This window comes from Equus przewalskii, chromosome 1 (assembly GCF_037783145.1).
Source record: "Equus przewalskii isolate Varuska chromosome 1, EquPr2, whole genome shotgun sequence".
NCBI lineage: Eukaryota > Metazoa > Chordata > Mammalia > Perissodactyla > Equidae > Equus > Equus przewalskii.
The window spans coordinates 105869892-105894332 of record NC_091831.1 but is presented as its reverse complement, the minus strand read 5'-3'; the positions used below and the strand labels follow the sequence as shown (position 1 = coordinate 105894332).

General features: G+C 39.5%; 1 protein-coding gene across 27 annotated transcripts in view; it reads left to right on the top strand.

The window, feature by feature from the left end:
- CERS3 (ceramide synthase 3) overlaps nucleotides 1–24441 on the top strand; it is a 113921-nt gene that overhangs the window by 74538 nt on the left and 14942 nt on the right. For all 27 annotated transcript variants that reach the window (XM_070619970.1, XM_070620000.1, XM_070619981.1 and 24 more), the window contains one exon: nucleotides 1135–1288. In XM_070619970.1, coding sequence (XP_070476071.1) covers nucleotides 1135–1288 — 154 coding nt within the window. The remainder of the gene's footprint in view (nucleotides 1–1134; nucleotides 1289–24441) is intronic.

Below are 24441 nucleotides of genomic sequence, written 5' to 3'. Positions count from 1 at the left end.
GGGTTTTTTGGGATGATGGAACTGTTCTGTATCCTAATGGTGGTGGTGGTTACACAAACCTATACATGTATTATAATTCATAGAACTGTAGGAGAAAAGTTTTTCTTATGCTTTGAAAAACCAGTAAAATAAAATTTTATTTTGTAGTTACTTCCAAACAGAATAGACAGAGAAATGGATGTTGCACTGATTGCAGAAAGTGTTCATAACTATTTCATGAAAATTGTACTTTTTTCCTAAAATAGTCAATTTTACTGTATGTTAATTTAAAAAATAAAATTAAAATAAATAGTTTAGCAAAAAACTGGAAGAAAATACACAAAAGTTACAATATTATTTGTTTAAAGTGATGGTATTATAGATAACTTTCTTTTTCTTATTTTCCCAATTTTATATGAATAAATTATTTTTATAATTATAGTAATGTACCTATAAACAAACTTATCCAAAAACTCTAAAATTATAGTAGTGTATGAAATTTGGGAAGGGAGCAGATAGCCTTTCATACTGGAATAGTATCTGAAGGCTCTGTGCATCCTGGGTCCTCAACGGGAGTTCAGATTGTGTCCAGGAGTCTATTTATGAAATTAATAAAGTATGCAATTCACTTTAGAAAGTGGAAGTGAAGCGGGAGTAATAATGGAATTTTTGCTTCTTTAAAAGCCCATTTGCTCTGGAAAATTTATTTTTGTAGAATTCCCCATTTACCTTTGATGCCAAGTAAATGAAATTGTGTTATAAAGGCAATAACTGCATGTAAACATACTTCATCTCACTTGTTCTGCACATTTCCACCACCTCCTCCTGGGAGGGTGAGTAGGGTTAGAGTATGCTCTCCTGTTTGCAATGAGGAAACTGAGGTACAGAGACATTACAGTATAGGCAGTGTGGCGATAAAAATTCCATTTGCTTTAACTTTTCTCCCGGGAGGCAGACTGTATTTTTGTGTGTGATGTGCCAATAATGACATAAAAGGCAATATTATCATATTGTTTTCTCCTGAGAATTTCTTGAACATCATTAGAAATGAAATAAATGTTGTATACCTTGGGAGAAAAAATTATTTGTTTTCTCAATAGAAATTCACAAGTGCTTTGTCTGTAATGAAATACTCTCCTCTGTTTGGTTTTTCAGGATTTTATATAACACACTGATTCTGCCTCTGCACTACATTGAGCCTTTCTTTGCATACTTCTTCATCAACTTCCAGCTCTTAGTCCTGCAAGCTCTTCACTTTTACTGGAGTTACTTCATCCTGAGGATGCTCAAAAGATGTGTGTTCATGAAGGTAAGGGCTGTCTGAGTCTACTACTCTTAACAAGCAGATTTCATTGCCAGATTGAAGGTGAGTCCAGACTGTGGAACATTCTAGATAATTTATAGTTAACCAGAATTCTTTTTTTTCTTGATTTGATCATTATTGATAAAAATTTCTCTAAAATCTAATTAGATTTTTCATTAAGTGGGTCTCTAAGGTGCTTTCATGAAATTGCTTTTAGTAGAGGACAAGTTATTTTTAAGAAATTTTTATCCAGAAATTGATTGCTACTTTTTAAAGAACGTCCTAATGAGTCTAAATTTGCTCTAGTTTGGGACAACCATTTGGTGATAGTTGAGTAATATTTCAGGGCCTCATGTTTACCTTTGCTGAGCATCCAGTTTGCACACAATATTCTCCCCATGAGCTGAGCTTTCTCCTACTCTCTGAAATCATCATTTGCCTATACTTTTTTCCTGAAAACTTCTTCCCTAAATAATAGCAAATCAATAATACATTTTAGACGGTACAAGGTTTATTTTCTGCTGCTATGAATTCAGTTCTGGGCTTTAATTCCAGAACAGGAGAGGAGAGGGCTGCAGAAATGAATAATACAAAATCACCACCTTTGGGTAAACAGCCCACAGTCTAGTGGGGAATATTCACCTACTTGCAACTACCTCTATTGTACAGAACGTCCTGTGCTAAAGAGAGGTCACAGAAACTTGCTGTGGAAGAAAAAAGAGAAATTAATTGACTCAAGGGGACCAGGGACAGTTTCACTGGGTAGACGGAATTTGATTTGAGCCTTTAAAGCAAGTAAAAAAATCAGATCACAACCCCTTTGTATGGAAATCATACATCTGAGGGAGTTTTAATTAAAGATCTTTCAATGTGAAGGTTACGGCTGGCCCGTTTTCAGGTGTTACCATCCATGTATAACACAGCGTTATATCATCATCAGAATGAGTGACTTATATGTAACAGGTATGTTGGTAATTTATCTGATAAGGTCATTTTTTTGGTCAATTCTCTGGTCAGTTCATTTTCCTACTTTAGTAAATGTGTCTGAAAGATCGTCGAAGAACTGACAAATGAAATGGACATTGCAATAATTGACCTCTGGGTTTTCTGCCATCTCTGAGCTTCTAGATTTGGACAGAGATGCAGGATATTGGGCTACATTTAGATTAATCTCAAACCAAATCCTAAAAGTTGTTCTGTTTTTTTTTTTTTAACAAAATTACTGACTTGAGCTCGTTGTCTTCAGAGTGGACCCTCCCTTAAAGTTGGAGTGCCAAGAAAAAAAACTTTCATTGAATGCTTCTTGTTCATTAATATTCTAAACAGTTTTTCTATGATCTCTGCAAAAGTTATTTTATCTCGAAGTCACGAATAAAGTTGAAGGAGCTGAGATAAGGTGAGGAATTTGAGCAGTTAGACCATCTGCACACCCAGGGCTGGAGTGAAGGGAGGCGCTGAACTGAACCTGTCGTGCCTTTGGGTCAAGCCTTCCTGGAGCTCCTAGGAAGAAGCTGTTCATTATCAACTCGTGAGTGACAATAATTACAGGCCTGGAAGGGACCCAGGCAGAATAAAACTTGGAAACCAGAAGATACTCTTGTTTGGTTTCATCATAATTTTTATATTTCTCATCTCTGTTGGGTTGTGCCAGTCCTGATTAAAAACCCAGCAGGTTGGGGAGCTGTGGACAGGAATTCCTGATTTCTCATGCTGTACTTTGGAAAAGCTGTTTCCAATTGCAGTTTGACAGCAGTAGTGGAGGCCCCCGCGGCCCTAATCCTTGCAGTTCGTATGACTTCAGCTGGCTTGCATGTGCACTCTGTTTTCCATAGCAGTGGCAAAGCTGGCTGTGAAATCAGCTTATTCCTCCAAAGCCATAAAGCTTCCTTTTAAAGAATGCTATTTGAAGGCATGGTTGCACTGCAAAGGAGAGGAGAGGGAGAGAAGCAGGAGGTGAAATTCTTAGAGGAACAACTAACAAGTCAGTTTTGAGTTTTCAATTCCATTTAATAAATCTTTAGCATTTAATACACACCTCAGTTGTTCCTAGGGAGACTAATTCTTGCATATTTAAAAAATGGCATTGCAGAAGTTCTTAGGCCTCTAAAAATCTCTTTTAAATCTTATTACAGATTGAGCAATTGTCCCTTCAAGTTCTTTATGCCAGGCAGCCCTTTTAATAAGTAATTTTGAATATACAAATAAATAAATAATTTGGGGAAACACACCACCCTGTTTTGGGTAAAAAGTTACAGAATAATGTATGAATCTTTTTGTGGTCTCCATGAATTTGCACTGTAGACTAAAAAGAAGAAAGTGATTATACTTCTTAAAAATAGTAATTTTTATAATATTCACATCTTATGTTCCCTAAAGGTCATCAAATGTATGTGATGAATGAGGACCTTTGCCATTTACTTCTGTTGTCGAATACCTTAAAATAACAATATCAGTATAATTTCAGGACACTAACAGATATGGACCATAGTGAGCAGGCATCTTGCTGCTTGAGAACAAGACTTGGCACTGAAACATAACTGGCTGCTGTGGAATGGGTGATTTTGTGGCAAACTACCAGCCCACACCTCACATTGGGAAGTATAACAGGCTGACGTATTCATCCTGTCATTCTCTTTGTGAACATAAGAAGTGCTTTCAGAGGGAATTAAGAAAGAGCATAGCATGCTTTTGTTTAATATTACTTAAGAGAACTTGATCATTCTTAAGCTTTTATTTTCTTCTTTCTAAATATCATACTGGTTCCTAGCCAACTCAAGCATGTCTCTGTAACATCTTAGACTGGTGCATAGCCAAGACATGGAGGGAGGGGCTGTAGCATACAGTGCTAAAGCCAGGATGGAGAAACTAGCCCCTTGGCAACCTGCCTCAGCCATCTGCACTCGACAGACAGTATCTCTCAAGTTCACAGAATGACATTTTACATGCACTGAGCTATTGTAGTTAAAGAAAGGAACCCTCTAATAAGCATGAGGAAACTGGGGCCTCAAGGAAATTCACACAATAATTTTATGGCAAAGCCAAGGATAGAACTGGAGTCTCTTAACTTGTAATACTTTAACTTTTATAATTATTCTTTATTCAAATTCAAGGAAGAAAATTATTAACCAGAAAATTAATTTAAAATATTTGTATGGGATAAAAAGTAGTGAGGACATAAACAAATTGAGTAATCAGGATAATAGATTAAAATACAGCACAAGTCCTTTAACTTATTTTTTTAAAAGCATAAGGAAATGTTTTGCAATTATTTAGTAATCCCCAATCACTTCCAGGTAGAGGAGTTAGGGTAATAGCCAAGAGGCCAGGCTCTGTGTGGGTTCAGATCACACTCTCCCACTGACTGGCTGTGCGACCTTGGGCATGTTACTTCTATTCATTGCCCCAGTTTCCTCATCTGTAAATGGAGGTGATGTTATTAGTACCAGCCTTATTTGAGAAAACCCTTAAAACAGTGTCTGGCACATAGTAAGCATGGGATAAATATTAGCTGCCATTATCGTTGTCATTATTACTGTTTACTCAGATTATTTGTGTCAAATCACAGAGAGCCTGTGCATTCCCAGTAGCCTGGCAGCCAGCTCCCCGTCAGATCGTCTCTTTCTTTCACTTAGACTGTGCTGCAGCTGAGGTCAGATGTCAGAGTCCTTGACTTGCAGCCGAAGGCTCCAGTGACAATTTTCGACGTTGTCTTCTGCCAGTTGACTTTCATGACTCACATTCTAGATGATCCTTTTTGACACGCTCTCTCAGATGTCAGCATGTTAGGGAAGAAATACAGAATCTGTAACATCTGAGAAACCCCAAGTCTCTGTTGTTAGTAGCTAACAGTGAGTCTGAGTGTTCGGCCCTTTGCTGAACCAGACTTCACAGAAATACCACAAAGACTGACAATTGAAATAGGCTAGTATAGAAATGCTATAAGTTTATATTTCCATATTTCTGAATATTTATACAGATTAACTAGTTTAACAATCTACACAAGAAACAACAGAATTTGTGACCTTGTAATGATAACACAAATAACTGTGCAAAGTTGCTTGGCTTGAAGAATTTCAAGTTGGAATATTCTTCAACACTATACATTCAGCCCAGCCTCAAAACGGAGAATCCTATAGAATTTTAGAACTAGAAGAGACCACTAAATGTCTACCAGGACACCATGATCCTCTCCTCAAAGCGCTACTGTTATGTTGCAGTTTACCCCTCACTTTCACATAAAATTGTGATCTCTATTTTGTAGAGGAAGAGAGTAAAGGTGAGTGAGAAGGCATATGACGTGCCCCAGCTCACGCAGGAGTGGGGATTCATGCCCGTGAAGCCTGAGCATTTAGAGCCCATGTTGCTAATGCTGTGCCCTTCTGCCTCCCTAGTCATTCTCTACTGTGAACATGTGTCCTCTGAATATGAGAAATACATATTTCATATGTGCGTGTGTTTATATGTGTTTCTCTATGTGGACACATACACACGTATATTTAGCATGGCTTATCCTCAGTTCTCACAAACTTCATCATCTTATCATTGACTTTGCTCAGTTGTCTTAGTTATCATTACTGTGCAAGTCATCAATGAATTCCAGCTCTTCATGGTGGGCAGTCTTTAGAAAATCTCATTAAGGATATTACCACGAGGGGATTTTCTGGCTTAAAGCAATTACAAACCTGAGTTTTTATAAACCCGAAAGGGTAGACTTGTTTAAAGAAGTCCAGGTAGAATATGCTACCATCTGCATGGCTCTAAGATAACAAAAGAAAGAAAATGTGTCATGAGGGAGAGGCAGGGCCCACAAGTAAACTGGCCTCTTCACAGCTCTCTGCCCCCAACAGAATTCCTGTTGCTTTGCCCTCAACTGGGAGGCCTCCGTAATAGACCCATAGGCACAACAAGGGCACTGAGATGAATGCTTGGGAGAAGACCCAACTTCACACTCACAATTTGAGATGGAAGCAGCACAGAACTTGAAGGAGGAGTTCACCTGCCCAATGGGGAAACGGAGGCTCAGAGGGAGAAAGGGGCTTCCTAAGCCTGTGTGAATCAGGACTAGACCCCACAGTGACCTTTTTAGTTGAATATCTCTTTTCTACACCAAGACAACATTGTCCAGGCATTTTCTTATACTGGAATGTTCAATATCTTTTTCCAACCTGTTTGGATATTCTTCTCTTGTTTTTTTCTAAAATATTTCTTCTTTCTGTTAGGATAGTCATTGTGATTGCACACATCCAGATGCTGCAACACTCCTGCTGCTGCTGACGACAATAGCATGTCTTTTCAGCTCTTAATTCCAGGCAAATTGACCTCTGATGGAGAAAGGTTATATCAGGATTTTTAAATACGTAAAACAAGATTTTGTTTCAGTTTTCCTTAATACACCCTGTTTCTTTGGAACTAGGCACAGAAAGCAGCTGAATGTGGATCGTTACCTCTAGGAGATTTCAGCTGTTAGGTGTCTGTTTAAAAATGGCAAATCTCACTGCCCTGAAATTGCCCATGAATTGTGTAATTATCCAATGATTTTCCATACTTAATTTATCACATATTAGCTCCCTTTGTGCATACTCTTAAATTTCTTGTTTTACATGTTTTCTAGCAATGGTTTCTAAGATACTAGTTCTTTGGAGATATTGGACCACTCAAGTCCTTTGATCCATAGGAAGTCAACCAAAGCCATTGTAAAATGCAGGAACTTGTTCAAATGAGAGCTATCCAATGAAAGCATTTTTGAGGATAGCAGTGTGTTCTCAAATCCTGCCTTTCTTTCTTCTGTCTCAAAAGTCGACCCTGATGTTCCCCTGAGCCATTGATCATATCTTGCTGAAGTTGAAAAGCAGAGTAAGGGATGGGAGGTCTAAGTAAAAAGAGAGATAAAAGAAACTCTGATGCCTCTTGTGCTCATGATTTTAAAAATCATTTCATGAAAATGGAATTAAGTTTATTTATATATTCCTGAAAGAAACAGATATTCTTTATTTTATTAGTATAGAAACAGACACACACCCACACACGTACATAAATGTATACGCAGATGTCTTATATGGAACTTGAGTTTCTATTTCTGCATCAGCCTAGACAAGGGGACAAGCACAATCCATGGCTTGTTAACAAATCTGCACATTTAGACCAGTATATGAAAGTTTTATTAATGGGCTATTTGGCCATAGAGATTGGTACAAGCAGGTGTGGGGGGAGAGTGTCCCTGTTAATCTCCCACAATTTTCTGTGGCTATGCCCCTCCTGTGGCCACCTCCTCACTCTGACTACATAAGTCTCAGAGTAGAGCTTTATGTAACACGAAAGAAACCTTATTCCTGAAAACTAATTCAGTTATAGATATGGGTAAAATAAATTAGTTTTTAAAACATTTTCATTTTGATTTATCATGTGGGCTTTAGTGCCTGAATGATTTACGATGCAGATGGCGTTATTCATGTTCTGTTTTGGGAACAGCAAGTATGTCATTGTGGAACTCTAGACTCTCAATGGGGCTAATTTTCTGCAAATGGTGTCTTCTTGCCACATGTAACAGACTCAGGAAATCCTAAAGAGAGCAGCGCTGGGCACGCATACTCTCTGCCCGGCTCCGCAGCCCATTCTGAATGCGTGCCCTGAGATTTGTCCTTTCAGTCAGGCCTCAGCCTCAAGGTTGCTCCAAGCAACTTGAGTCCTGTATGTATGCTTCTGTAATATTTTTGATGTAAACCAGGAAAACTTGGTCATGTCTTTCAAAGGAATGGGATTGGGTATTCTCACTCATTTGGCTGGGTTGAGACCACTGACCCAGTCTCTCAAGCTCTCCATTGAGGCCTGACCACAACTGAGTCATGGGCTAAGGTCAGAGCTGGTCCTACACAGTAGTCACAAGGGGTAACTACTTATATCATGATTTGATAGAAGCCTCTAAATCTACCTGCACGCCCAAAAATCTCCTTTACCCACTCATATGGGTGCAAGATGGTATGAAGAATGTGAAGACAGTGCAGCCTCTGGGAAGGCTCCAGGATTTGGCTGTCCAGAAAAAGAGAGTAAGGGGGGAGGGTAAAATTCAGTGAAGGCGTAGAGGAGACCTGAAGCCAACTTTGCCCACTTTCTGTAGTCATTGTTTCTTCCTCATATCAGTTGCAAGTATTTGTGTGTATGTGTGTGTGTGTGTGTGTGTGTGTGTGTCATAAGCAGGAGGATTTCAGGGGTGCTCTGGGGTTCTGCACCTGTGAGGGAGTGAAGGGAGCTGGCCCAGGCAGAGGGAGAAGTTGAACTGTAATGCAATTGCAACAAAGGCCTCAGTCAACCCTACAGAGAGCTCTAGAGTTGAGCGGGCCTTCAGAGATGTCCCACTTGAGGCAAAGGGACTGGACCTCTGTACCTAGACATTAACCTGTCGCTGAATGTAGGCTGCCCTCTGGAGAGGGGGCATAACTCTGGGCAAGGCACCTCCCTTCAGCCAAGGATAACACAGAGAGGGATACAGCTGTGAGCCTCCCGCAGCTGGAGGGTTAGAGCTGCAGTCCTGAAGGGGCTTCTGGGCTGTGCACCAGTGTCTACCTGGCCCCATCTCTGCCTGCCCTACCGCAAACCTAACACGAGTCTCCACGAAGAGGACTGCGTTTACCCTCCGTAGTGAAGCACTAGGAATCAGACAGCGTGGGTTCCCAAACACTTAGCAGCGAGGCCTTGGAGAAATCCTTTATTGTTTTACCCTCTGTTTTCTCATTGGAGTTGATAACTGCTCTACCTTCCTTACAGGGTTATGGTAAGGATAAAATACCAAGGTATAAGTGAAACTACTCTCTAAACCGTGAGGCGTGGAGAAATCTGTGGTGCTACAAACCATAGAACTAGACACTCCATGTTTCTGAATCAATCTCAGTTCCAGTTGTTTTGTCCTATTCTCCCCTCACTCCCAAGATGCTTGTTTCTCTCATGCTGTCAGTCTTTGAGCTGTGGAAAATAAGGAATTGAGCCCTAGCCCACCCAGGAGGTGCTGAAAGACTTTGCTGAGGCGTCTGGTGAGAAAACGTGCCACTTAGAGGTTTCTGGAGTGGGAAGGAGTGGGTGGGCTATGGCTGCTGAGCTCCTGGACGCTGCCCTGTGGCGGGTTTGCAATCACGCCGGGCCTTGCCAAGAGGTTTCAGAAGGGTGTTGGGAGTGGAGCACTGGAGGTGGCAGATCTGCTGATTCTGAATGCTGCATCTGCTTGCTCTCAGTCGCCAGTGGAGAAGGCAGCGCCCCAGCCCCCAGCCTCCACAGGAGGTCCTAGCAGTCAGGCTCACGTCTCCTCCCTCTGAGTGATGTGAATTCTGGAGGCATCTGTGAAATCAACAGGCCTGCCTCTGTCTCAGGGTTTCTTAGCAGTGGCACTACTAACGTTTTGGATTGGACAATTCTTTGTTGTGGGGGCTGTCCTATGCATTGCAGGATGTTTAGTAGCACCCCTGCCTCTACTCACCAGGTGCTAGTAGCACTTTCACTCATAGTTGTGACAACCAAAAATGTCTCCAGATGTTGCCATATGTTCCCTGGGGGGAATAATCACCCTGGTTGAGAATCACTCCCTATCTGTACATATGTCCATTTCCTTCTCTGTGGAGGTAAATCATGCATTCTTCACCAAGCACAGAAAGAGCATTGTTTATAGATGTTTCAAAGGCTTCGTTTTGTCGCTGTATGTATTTATTTACTCCTGTCCTTTGTGTTATTGTTGTTATGCATTTTAATTATATATTAATATATATTTATATATGAAAATATAAATTTGCATGTAAATGTTAATTGTATATATTATAAGCACTGTATTATATTGCTATTTTTTTTTTGCTTTAAACATTCACTTATTTTCCAATGTGATAAAAAAGTTAATGTCTTTTGTATCTCCCTACATATTTACCATTTCTGGTTTTCTTCCTTCCTTTGTGTAAATACAAGAATCCATCAGGTATCATTTTTTTCCTGTCCTTTTTCCTTCATGAAGATACTCATTTCTTGTAGTGCAGGTCTGCTGGTGATTAATTCTCTCAGCTTTTTTTCTGTTTTGGTCTGAAAAAGTCTTTATTTTTTTCTTTCACTTAAAACAATTATTTTTGCTGGGTTTAGGATACCAGGGGATTTTTCTTTTCTTTTGTTCACTACTTTAAGGGCGTTGCTCCATTGTCTTTTGGCTTGCATACTTTCTGGTGAGAGATCTGTTATCTCTTCTCTTTGCTACTCTAAATAATAGTTTTTTCTTCTGGCTGCTTTTGAGATTTTTCTCTAGCACTGGTTTTCAGCAATTTGATTATAATGTGTCTTTATGTGCCTTCCTTTATGTTTATTCTGTTTGGAGTTTGTCAAGCTTTGTAAATCTGAGTTTATAGTTTTCATCAAATTAAGATTTCAACGAATTTTTAAAAATTTCTTCTGTGGTCCCTTCTCTGCTGTCTACTCCTGGGACTTCAATTACCATTTCATTGCCTACAAGTCATTGATGTTTTATTCATTTTCAGTCTTTTTATTTCTCCTCTATGCTTCATTTTGAATAATTTCTATTTCTATGTCCTCAAGATTTTTGATCTTTTTTTTTGTAGTGTCTAATCAGTAGTTAACCTCATCTACTGTATTTTTTTTATTTCAGATATTGTATTTTTCATCTCAATAGATTACATTCTTGTCTTTTTTATATCTTCCATTTTTCTCATTATGTTCATGTTTTTCTCTACCTCCTTAAATATATGGAGCATATTTATAATGGCTATTTTAAACATCTTTCTCTGCTAATTCCATCATCTCTGATATTCCTGAATTTGTTTCTATTAATTGAATTTTCTCTGGTTATGTGCCATATTTTCCAACTTCTTTGCAAACCTGGTAATTTTTGATTTGATGTCAGACATTTTGAATTTTACATTCTTGGATGCTGGATTTTGTTGTATTCCTTTAAATAGTGTATTTGTATGTGGTACAAATAGTGCATTTTGTTTTGTATGCAATTAAGTTGCTTGTAATAAGTTTGATCCTTTCAAGTCCTACTTTTAAGCTTTGTTAAGATGAGATCAGAAGGTGAACTTTTAGTCTATGGCTATTAATTGGAGTCCTTCTTAGTAATCTCCTTGCTGCCCATATACTAAGTTCTTTCTATTCTGGCTGGTGAGAAGACAGCAAATTGCTAACCCAGTATGAGCTCCAGGGGTTGTTTTGCCAGCTCCTTTCTGGTGGTTCTTTGCCTGGCTTCAGGTAGTTTCCTCCCACACATGCACAGGTCAGTACTCAGCCAAAGACTGAAGGGGACCCCACTGCAGATCTCTGGAGCTCTCTCTCTGTGTACCTTCCTTCTCTCCAGCATTCTACCCCACAAATTCTAGCTTCCTTGGCTTTAGTGAACTCCAATCTCTATTCCTTCAACTCATTGGCACCACTGGTCTCTGTTTGGGTTCTTTGCTGTGCTTCAGCTTGGAGACTTCCTCTAGGCAGTGAGCTGGGGCAGTCGAAGGGCTCCCCAACTTCATTTCTCTTTTCTGAGAAATCACAGTCCTGAGCTGCTTATTAAACAGTGTTTAAAAACTATTATTTCATGCATTTTACACAGTTTTCTAGTTGTTTAGCATGCTAGGATAATCTAGTCTCTGTTTTTCCATCATGACCAGAAGTGGAAGTCACAGTATTTTGCTTTCTAAATAATGATAGTTAATATACTTCCTGAGACAGACTGTTTCATTTTTCAAACAAGTATAACTGTTAGGTAGTTCCTTCTTTGTTCCTGATTTTTCCCTCTAGGCCAGTGCTGTCCAATTAAAATATAATGTGAACTACAAATATAATTTTAAGTTATCTAGTAATGTCATTTACAGAATAATAAGAAACATGTGAAATTAATCTTAATAATATATTTAACAGTATAAGCAAAATATCATTTCAATTTTTCCTGATGTATATTTTGCCTAGTAGGTATTTTAATCAGGGGAGGATTATAGTTATATTTAAGACTAATATAGTGATTTAGCAATCAAAGTAAAAAATTGTTAATGAGACATTTTTCATACTAAGTCCTTGAAATCCAGTGTAGATTTTACACTGAGAACATATCTCAATTTGGACTCACCACGTTTTGAGTGCTCAAAAGGCACATGTGGTGAGTGGCTACCACACTGGTTATTGTAGCTCCTGGCTCTAGAGTAACAATTCTACTTCTCTTCTGCTGCATGTGGGCAGGTAGTGGGATATATTCCCATGTGTTCTGTTCCCATGGGATCCCTCATGTTATACTCAGCTATAATATGCTGGCTGTACCCACTGCCCTTTCCACTCAATAAAGCTTCTCAGCTTGTGAGCAAGGGAGGATGACACTATCCTAGGGATAGCTGCTCTTTTTTTTCTTCTTAAGCCAACCATTGCCTTGTTTCTTTTTCTTTTCTGCAGAATTCTTCATTTTCTACTCTTATTTCCTTCATCTTCATTGCTCATCTCCAAGTATCACCTCTTCTCTATATGCCTGATTCTCTCCCACAAGCTCTGCTTCTCTGAGGCTGACACTTCCTGTCTCACACTTTGGAACCCCTTCTCTTTAATAAGGGCTCTGAACTACCAGGTCTCAGCCTGTGCATTTATGATTTCCCTTTCCTTTCAAGGGGTGATTTTTCTATGCTGCTTCTAAGTCCTATACTCCCACCCTGCTCATTTTTCTAACTTCCCTTTCCCCACTTCCCCAGCCACAAGCTAGAGGGCTGTTGGAGCTCATTGGAATTTGTATATTCTTTCTTCTTCTTATAAATAATTTGGACAGTGTTCATGCTTTCCCAGGAAAATTAAAGGCATGTGTCTATGTTAATTCTATAATTATTTTGAGATAGTGAGGGGGAAATTTGGAATTAAGCTACCATTGTTCTTCAAAGCCAGAAGTCCTCAAGTAAATCATTTGCAAACTTAGGTGCTTAAAGTGTTTTAATAACAGACTTCTTACCACATTCCTCGAAAGTGGTCTTATCAAATCTCAGTTATGGAGGACTGTGCAGAGTGGCATGGAACCACATGGTACCCCTTAGATACCAACATTATGCCTTACCACCGCTTTCTGGCTCTATTTCTGCAGGCTAAACATTTCCAGTTCTTTCAACCATACCTTGTAAGGTATGCTGTTGAATCTTTTCACCTGATCACTCTCTTGTTTCATTTGATCCAGATTCTCCTTTGAATAAACACAGATTTCTAGATAAGGTCTGACTAATACAAAATCAGGCAGGTCTGATGTCTCCGTTTGTGAAAACTCTGCTTCCAATGATACAGTCTAGTTTTGTATTGAGTTGCTGGTAGTCACATTATTCTGTTAATTCATATTGAGCTTGAAATTGATTAAAGCCTCTGTGTCTTTTTCACATGGGCCAAACCACAGTTCTTGCATTTGGGGATTGTCTGGTGATGGTGGTGATTTTTGTTGAAAGTTACATTCCTTCTTGTTAAACTCCATTTTGCTTGATCAGCTTACCATTTGAGCCTTTTGTTTAAGAATGGGGAAGGCTGACATTTGGTGACAGGTGCATAAAAATTCCTGAGGACCTTTTGTCTAAAAGGCCTATTAAAAGAATTCAGGAATGTTCTATGTAAGCCAGCTCATGAAAAAGTCATGATTATTTTGCCTGGTATATATTTTAATCAAGGGAGGATTGCAATCATATTTAAGGCTAACACAGAATAAGGTATACTGCTCGCACCCAGAAAAAGATCTCCCAGAAGTCCCACATTTTATTTCCGATCACCTTGTTACATACTGGCTATGTTGACTAAAATGGACTAGAATGGCCTGTAGAGCTTTAAAAGGAAAATACTCATGGCCAGGTCCTAACTCAGACCAATTAACTCAGAATCTATGGGGACAGGACCCAGACTTTAGAATTTTTTTTTTTTTACTATTTTTTTATTTTAATTTTTGTTTTTATAGCAGTAACATTGGATTCTAACATTATATGACTTTCATATGTACATCATAATATATTTCAAATTCTGTGTAGATTGCATCATGTTCACCACCCAAAGACTAATTATAATCCATCACCACACATATGTGCCTATTCACTCCTTTCCCCCTCTCCTCTCCCCCCTTCCCCTCTGGTAACCGTCAGTCCAATCTCTTTTGCTATGTCTTTGTTTGTTTTTGTTTTTATGTTCTACTTATGAGTGAGATCATATGGTATTTGACTTTCTCCCTCTGACTTATTTCACTTAGCATGATACCCTCAAGGTCCACGCATGTTGTCACAAATGGCTGGATTTCATCCTGTCTTATGGCTGAGTAGTATTCCATTGTGTACATATACCACATCTTCTTTATCCATTCGTCCCTTGATGGGCACCTAGGTTGCTTCCAAGTCTTAGCTATTGTGTATAATGCTGCAATGACCATAGGGGTGCATGTATCTTTATGCGTTTGTGATTTCAAGTTCTTCGGATAAATACCCAGCAAGAGAATAGCTGGATCACATGGTAGATCTATTCTTAATTTTCTGAGGATATTCCATACTGTTTTCCATAGTGGCTGTACCAGTTTACACTCCCACCAGCCATGTACAAAGGTTCCCTTCTCCCCACATCCTCTCCAACATCTGTTGTTTCCTGTCTTGTTAATTATAGCCATTCTGACTTGAATGAGGTGATATCTCATTGTAGTTTTGATTTGCATTTCCCTGATAGTTAATGATGCTGAACATGTTTTCATGTACCTGTTGGCCATCTGTATATCTTCTTTGGTGAAATCTTTGTTCAGATCTTTTGCACATTTTTTAATTGGGTTGTTGGTTTTTTGGTTGTTGAGACGTATGAATGGATATTAACCCCTTATCTGATATATGGTTTGTCAATATCTTCTCCCAATTGTTAGGTTATCTTTTCATTTTGTTGATGGTCTCCTTTGCTGTGCAGAAGCTTTTTAGTTTGATGTAGTCCCATTTGTTTATTTTTTCTTTTGTTTCCCTTGCCCGGTCAGACGTGGTACTTGAAAATATGCTGCTAAGACCGATGTCAAAGAGCGTGCTGCCTATGTTTTCTTCTAGAAGTTTCATGGTTTCAGGTCTTACATTCAAGTCTTTAATCCATTTTGAGTTGATTTTTGTGCACGGTGTAAGATGATGGTCCACTTTCATTCTTTTGCATGTGGCTGTCCAGTTTTCCCAACACCATTTATGGAAGAGACTCTCCTTTCTCCATTGTATCCTCTTGGCTCCCTTGTCGAAAATTAGCTGTCCATAGATGTGTGGGTTTATTTCTGGGCTCTCGATTCTGTTCCATTGATCTATGTGTCTGTTTTTGTGCCAGTACCATGCTGTTTTGGTTACCATAGCTTTGTAGAATATTTTGAAATCAGGGAGTGTGATACCTCCAGCTTTGTTCTTTTTCCTCAGGATTCCTTTGGCTATTTGGGGTCTTTTATTGTTCCAGACTTTGGAATTTTTAACAGTCCTCTTCTTCCCCCAGCTTAAGTGATTCACTTGGCCTCTTGGGTTGAAAGCCACTAGATTAGGTGGAGAAGACCAGCTGTGTGTGCGTGTCCTCTCCACAACTAGACAAGCGTACGTGGAGCTCTGCTTTCTAAAAAGGAGAGATAGCTGTACTCTTCCCCATGTTTGTAGAGTTTGTTGAAGTGACCACAACAAATACTCCCATCTTGCAGATTTTGACAAGAGCGGTAGACTTCCATGTTACATAGATGTTCTATGCTAAAACCATCCTTATAAATGAAAATTAAGACTGTTGAAACAAGCACTTAGATATTCTTTGTAGAAAAACAGAATTCTTTAAATAGGACAATTATCTGGAAAATTAAAACCACGACTTATTTTACAAAATGAGTTAACTAATTATTTTAAAACAACTGTCTATTATAGAAATGAGATATATTTGTAACTTTATATTGCCTTTCTGGACTGAAAAGACTCATGACATACAGAGATTAAGGAAATCAAAATTATATGAAATCATGGAGTTTTAAAACTTGAAAGACCCTTAGGTGACCCTCTGCTTCAACTTCTTCTTTTTATGGAAAGCAGTAAGCTAGAGAGGGTCTGTGGCCTAACAAACCACCTGCTAAGCACGGCCCCTGAGAGCTGGTCAGAAGTGCGACATCCCAGGCCCCATGGAGACCTTCTGAAGGAAAGGCTGTGTTCTATCAAGAACCCTAGGTGACTCAGAGGCACATTAAAGGTTGAGGAGCACTGGTCTAGAATTCATGTGCCACATTACTAAAAGGAAATGTCCGTGTGTAGCCAGGTTTCATAGAATCCAATTTAAATTTAATGCAACTCCTTTGAGGAGGAAAAAAAAGGAAAAACTCAGTTGTTTTTTTCTGTGACCTTGTCAGCTTGGATAATAAGAACTAATATAACAAAAAGGAATGTATTTTGATAGTAGTTCAGAAAATTGAACTTTTTGACTGAATGCACTTCTTTTTTTTCATACAGTTAAAGCTAAAAGTTTGCTTTCAAAACAGCATAAAATGCTTATTATATTGTTCTTTGTTTCATTGCCAGCTGTGGATTTAGATGTGGAGCCATTCAGAAAACAGTGGGACGTTATGAGTCATTCATGACCTCCTGGGCTTTTGACATTATTGTAAAACCACAGATTTCCAAGCACAGAGTTTAGTTAAGGCATTTCAAAAACACAGCTCTGCAATTTTATTGAAGCTGTGGTTGCAGATGTCATTCCTAGAGGTGTATGGAAGTGCTGTGAGGCAGATTATTCATTTATTGGAAATGAACATTTTATCCTATTAGCATTGGTGTATGTTTTCCTCCTTGTCAAAGTTTATTTTGTTTGGTAATCCTTGCAATAATTTTTGAAGAATACAGAACAGGGTCAGATACTTACCTTCACTACTTGACAAATCATGATTAATTGAGAAAGATATAGATATAGATATAGATATAGATATAGATATAGATATAGATATAGATTCTGGAATCTTAAATACAAGAAAAAATCACACAAAAAATAAAGCCCAAAGTGTAGACATCAGAGTTTGACTCTGAATTTGTTGTACTCACTTGGTTTTTTTGTGGAGATAAAAGTGGTAAGTTCGGTATTAATTGCGTGATGCTGGTTGTGTTACACACACAGTGCAATGCAGGGAGACAGCTATAGATGGGAATATGTTCTCATAAAATATGCAGGATGGTGAGGGGTTTTGATGCTGTCATATGCGCAGCGACGGAAGGAAATGGGAATTTGTAGCTTGAAGAAAAGTTAATTATTTTTAAATGTTTGAAAAATTGATCAATATTTGAAGGAAGTACACACACTCCCTTTGGACAAGGAGGCAGATTTTAGCACCATATGAAAAAGGAAGCAGGTAATGAATTACTTGAGATGTACAGGCAGGACTATGTACATCTTTTTTTCGAGTTATTAAAAAGGGCATACTAGCATCAAATAGAAACTAGATTAGATGAGCTTAAAAGCACCTTCCAAACCTGGAGGCCTTTGGGCAGTGTTCTTTCTTAAGTAATACTCCCTCTATATATTGACTGTTGCCATTCCAATCCAAGTCACTGGCATTTCTCCCCTGGACTGTGACCTCAGCCTCCTAAGTATTTCACCTATGACGACTCTGGACTCCCTCCAACCAATTCTGTGCAGCTATGGGGAACCCTCTTACATATAAACCAGCTCCCGAGAACAGACACCTTGTCTGTTTTGGTCACTGATATGTTCCCAACTCCTCGAACAGTGCTACACAGTGCTTTCGAATTGGATTTAGAAGTAAATTTGAACTTCTGACCATGACCTCTGAAATCCATAATCTGATCCATGCTTGTTCCCTGACCTCATCTTAGGTCATGCTCCATCTTTCTTACCGTGTTTTAGCCACACTGGCCTTTCTGATCCCTGAGCATGCCAACATTTTTCCCATCTCAGGGCCTTTGCACTATTTCTTCTTAAAATGCCCTTTACCCTATTGTTTCCCAACCACTCCTACTTTATCTCCAGGTTATATCCTTTGAGTTCCATTTCCTTAACAAGGCCTTCCTGGCATCACCCCCATCTGAGTGAGATCCCTAATTTACATATCATGTTTTCTCTACTTCATAACACTTATAAATATGAACTTATATATTTATTGTTATGTATTTGATCCCTGAGGGTTTGGCTTTTTCAATAGACTGTAAGTTATTTGAAGACAGAGACTGTTATACTCCTGATATCTTACGCAAGACACAGAAGCTCAAGAAATATTTTTGAATCAGTGATTCTCAAACTGGGTGATTTTGCCCCCGAGGGACATTTGACAATTTCTGGTGACACTTTTGGTTGTCACAACTGGTTTCTAGTGGACAGAGACTGAGCATACTTACTGCTAAACCTCCTAGAATGGGCAGAATAGTCCCCACACACAGAATTCTCTGGCCACAATGTCAGCAGTGCCCAAGCTGAGACTCCTGGGATGAATGGGTGAGCTCCACTTCTGCTTGATTCCTCTCCGTGGTTGGTGTTGTCCCCAAATTATTCCTTGCTTTCCCATCTGTTAGTGTCATCCCTTCCAGAGAGAAGTTAGGTTTATGCAGGAGCAGCCACACTAGTTTTTGAGAAGCCAAGCTTTCCATAGTTAACTGGTTAGCATTTCTTCAGATGTAAATATTGTCAGTTTAAAATTACTCAAATGATAATCAGAAATGATTGCCAGCCATTTCCTTTTTAAATAAGGCAACTGCATTTGGAAAGTTCTGATGGATTGAGAACATGAGACTGTAGCTAATTGTTCAGTTGTAACCGAGAGAAGATGATGACTTTTGTAGCACTCTGCACTACGACCTTCAGTTCCTCCGTCAGTATGTACAGTTGTGTTGGGAAGGGCACACCAGGTGAGGTTGGGTTGACCATGCTGAGCAGTCATTGTTCGTTCATTCTAATTCGCTAGTGACTGTTTCTCCCTCATCATTTTTTCACCTCTTGACCTTGTTGAATGTTGGGTCTAAGCCAGCAGAACTGTTCATATCCTAGAGGCAGCACTTCTCACCTCCTGCCTTGTACACACGCCTTTATCTCCCCGGGAATCAGATTCCAAGTTTGACTGTACAGCTTCTCATCTCTAGTTCAAGCCATCCTCCATGTGAGCAAATCTGCCAAGGTTACTGCTTGTTAAACATTTCGTCCAGCTCTATAGTCAGTCTAGGACAGTGCTTCCCAGCCTTTATCACCTGAGGGCCCTGGAGAAATGGATATTTGTGCAGCACACTGAAGTAAACTGACGTGGCAAAGCAGGAGGAGACTAGGGCTGTGGGAGCTGCCCCACAGGCCTAGGGGATCAATATCTCAGCATATCTTTTCACCCCTTCCTGGCACATCAGTTGGGAAACTCAGGTATGGAAGAGCCTCATGTAATGGCATCTCAGTTCTGAGCCAGTAGGTGATAATGTCATGTATTTCCTTTGAAAGCGGGCTGGCGGATTGGAGTTGTCTAAGAACAAATCATACGTTGTCTATCCCTACACAAGGGCAGGCGAGATACTTTGTGACTTTTTCTTATTGAGGAATCTTGCCAACAATGGCAACTGGCTCCTCTGAGCCAGGGAAGCAACACTGTCTCACAGGAACTATCTGAAGTGACTGGCAGAAGTCCTGCAGCAGAGGTCAGCAGGGGTCTTTTGGGACCCAAACCTCTGCCACTGCGTCTCAGAGGGCCAGCCTGTGCGGCGCTGCTCAGCTGACTGCTGACCTCTGTACTCAGAGGTCCTAGGTGGAGTTTGCCAACGGGCCGAGCCAGCTCAGAATCTGGAGCTTGGCTGCAGAGATTTGAGGCAACTTGGAAATCACTGAAGACAAGAGTGCAGGGGCCTTTATCAAAGAGCTCAGCTAAGTGCATAGGCTGGGGAACAAGGGCGCCCATAAAGGGCAGGACTGGAGAATGGTCTGCAGGTTTTTGCCTGGAGCAACTGAGTGACTGGTGGTGCCATTTGCCGGAATATGGAAAAGAAAAGGTGGTGATAGAGGAAGAGGCTAGAGTCTGATAAGACCGTTAGACAGCTCAGAGGAGATTGTCTAGCTACTGATCATTTGACTTTGAGCCTGGAAGAGAGGTCCACACTGGGATATAAATTTGGGAGTCATCTGCATTTAATTGTTTTTTAAGGTTGTGGTATTAGATTCATTTGTTTACTCACTCATCAAATATATACTGAGTGCCTACTGTGTGCTAGATGAAATCACCTAAGAGAAACTAGAGAAGAAAGATGGTACCTCCTGGTATATTCTACCCGACCCTGTTCTCCTCTCTCCCCCTGCAGAGGGAACCCCTAAAGCTGGTGTCTTCCCACCTGTGCTTTTATGTGCTTATTATTTTTAGATATAGCCACAAACATTACAGTATTGTTTTATTGTTTTTAAGCTTTACCTAAATGATATGATCTAGTATATATATAATTGTGCTTGTTTTCTTCACTTATTAAAATATTATTCATATTGATATATATAACTCTGTAGATCAATTCATTTAACTCCTGTATAGTATTCCATCATATGACTATTCCCCAGGCTGTTTATCCTCCTGTTCATAGTCACTGCTACCATAAATGTCCTTATGTGGGTCTCCTCGTGTGAGAGTTTCTCTGTAGGTGCAATTGCTGAGTCAAATTTACTAGATGTGGCCAGTTCTTCAAACCAAGCGGATGTTTCTCTTTCCCCATAGCCTCACCAGCTGTTTGTTATTATCAGACTTTTCAGTTCGATGAATGTGAGATTTTTGTCTCATTTTAATTTGCATTTTCCTGATTATTAAGAGTAGGCGTCTTGTATAGTTCATTAGTCAATAGTGTTGCCTCTTCTGTGAATTGCCTGTTCATATCCTTTGCCTGCTTTTCTGTCACATTGGATTTTTTTCCTTTGTAATGGTGCATATGAGTTCTTTGTTAGATGCTAATATTTGAAACAAACTTTAACGTTTAAATTTTAATACACATTTTCTGGGTCATATACTTAATCCTGGCTTGCCATGTTTATTTCCTAAGTGTTGCTTATCTAAATCCTAGTGTTTTTTTTTTCAAAATTGTTTTGCATATCTTTGTACAGTTAGAGTTGTAGATCTTTCAGGCTATAGAATCTAAAACTGTTTCTAAAGGATGAAAAATGTGGAAATTTAGGGAATATGCTAATTTTAATGGTTTTAATCCCTAAAGGAAATTACATTTATGAAATTAAATCATTTTCTACATCTGTCACAATGTGTTGATTACTACAGACTCTGGTGCATTTTATACTTATTTTTAGGTAATACAGAGAATATGAAAGAAATCCATGCGTGTGTGTCAAGAGCCATGTAGTGTGATCTGAGCTCTGCTGCCTCTGCACGGTGTCACTGAGCTGGGTGGGACTGAGTCCTGGAGCTTTTATCTCATCTGGACAATGAACATGCCTGCCCAGACACTCTCCAGAATCCATCTAGCCCTAAAACCCCTTTTTCTCTTAGAAGCTCCTTTTTAAAAACCTGTGAGCCTTAGCAAAATGAAATCATTTCTTAAGGAAATTAGCTATGTTGATAGCAGCAGGCGTAATGAAAATAAAAACCATCAGTGGAAAACAGAATATATTCTATTTTGCACTGGTGAATTGGGACAATTTAAAAAGCAACTTTTGAGTCTGGTTCTGAAATTCAAGAGGAGGCATTCTATGTATAGAGAGCAGTCACGAAAATTGGCTGCATTTTCCTTCTGCAAATCAGAGGACGGTGAATAAACCAATCTTAGGGCACGGTTTTTAGACACTTGGATTCAAACTCCCCAGAACTTGAAAGACTTCGGGTACTGCTTTGACTTGCACTCAGGACTGTAGGAAGCCGGGGCTGTAGTCTTCCTCCTGGTATTCTGTGTCTGACAGACACCAACCAAAGCTAATTACTGTGCTATATTACAGGTTCAAGCATTTTTTTCATGAGCCCCCCCAAAGAAAAAGATGAGTAGGAGCAGTTGGAAGTGTGTCCATTACTTTGGGGATACTCCAGTGCTCACGTGAGTGTCTTTGGATGTGCTTCAGTCCAGCTCTGTGGCCCTGCTCCTAGAACAGCCTTTCAAAGGAGAATTTTGACGTCAACATCACTTTAATCTGGGAAGGTCGTTTTGGTCCCAGTTTCAGGGTTTTCTGTTGCTCTTAGTGTATGGGATGCCCTCAGACTGATTGCAGGTCTCCCTTCATAGGTGCTGTGATTTCACCCCATCCTCTGAATGCATGTCTTCTCTGCCCTCTTGGAGTGCCATGCTGGTGACATTCACCAGCGCTGGTGCCGTTTAATGATGTGGCGGCTCCAAAGCCTCTATTAAGACTAATATCAAGGTCTCTCCTACGCAAGTAACTTGTTCCTCATTCTTTTCACCATCGTTTTGTGTAAGCAAAAGGAGTTGCTGTGGGGGGAAACTCTTAAAAGACCTTGCAAAAATTATATTCATCCACTTCCAATTATGGGATGAATAATATTGTTAACAATGTGTTCTAGAGAACCTAGGTCATTTCTGGAAAAAGCTAATTGAATACTAGATATCTTTGCTAATTCCAGAAGGAAAATTATCTAAAGTCATCAGAATAGAAAATACTGTCCGTAACAGCGGCTGCTGAACCCTTCTCCAGTCGGGCAGTGATGGTGAGCGTGTATGCTGCAACACACTTTGGCAGGTGTGGGAACTGTGAACCAAGTAGCTACAGCCCTTTGGCCGCTGAAGCCCGGATCTACCCTGCACTCTTAGAGAAGGTTTTGGATCCTTGTTTGTGCATGTATTTTCTTGGGCCTTTAATAATTCATGGGAGGGTTCAAGGCCAACAGTTTGCATAAGACAAGTTCTACTAGCCCAGGGATAACTAAGAAGTGGGGAAGGCAGGGATGCTGGTGTGCAGATGGCAATAAAAGGGGAGGGCAATACAAGAAAAGAAACTGGATGGTTCCAAGAGAAGGACTCACTGCTGCTTGTGCAAGCAAAGTCTTGGCATTCTGTCAAAGCAGATAGGTAGATTTCCAGAAAACACTGTGGCTTGACTTTTAGCAAGTATGTAGATTCCTTGTTCTCCTAGAGTAAGCTTGACTTGTTTTTTGTTTGTTTGTGTTATATATATATATATTTTTAAAATTTTTTAAATTGAGTTCATAATAGTTTACAACATTGTGAAATTTCAGTTGTTCATTATTACGTGTCTGTCACCATATAGGTGGTCCCCTTCATTCCCTGTGCCCTGCCCCCAACTCCCTTCCCCTGATAACTACTGAACTGTTCTCTTTGTCCACGTGTTTGTTAACTTCCACAAATGAGTGAAATCATCTGGTATTTGTCTTTTTCGGTCTGGCTTATTTCGCTTAAAACAGTACCCTCCAGATCCATCCATGTTGTTGCAAATGGGATGATTTTGTCTTTTTTATGGCTGAATAGTATTCCATTGTGTCCCACATCTTCTTTATCCATTCATCAGTCAGTGGGCACTTGGGCTGCTTCCATGTCTTGGCTATTGTAAATAATGCTGCAGTGAACATTGGAGTGTATTAGTCACTTTGAATTGTTTATTTCATGTTCTTTGGATAAGTACCCAGTAGTGTAATAGATGGGTCCTATGGTATTTCTATTTTTAGTTTTTTGCAAAATCTCCGTACTGTTTTCCATAGTGGCTGCACCTGTTCGCATTCCCACCAGCAGTCTATGAGGGTTCCCTCTTCTCTATGTCCTCCCCAACATTTGTTATTTTTTGCCTTAGTGATTATAGCCATTTTAACAGATGTAAGGTGGTATCTTAGGGTAGTTTTGATTTGCATTTCCCTCATAGTCAGTGATGTTGAACATCTTTGCATGTGCCTATTGGCCATCTGTATGTCTTCTTTGGAGAAATACCTGTTCATATTCTCTGCCCATTTTTTGATTGGGTTGTTTACTTTTTTGTTGTGTGAGTTCTCTATATATAATGGAGATTAACCCCTTGTCAGATATATGATTTGCAATTATTTTCTCCCAGTTGGTGGGTTGTCTTTTTTGTTTTGATCCTGGTTTCCTTTGCCTTGCAAAAGCTCTTTAGTCTGATGAAGTCCCACTTGTTTATTTTTCCTTTTGTTTCCCTTGTCTTACAAGACATGGTATTCAAAAAGATCCTTTTAAGATCTATGTCAAAGAGTGTACTACCTATATTTTCTCCCAGAAGTTTTATGGTTTCAGGTCTTACCTTCA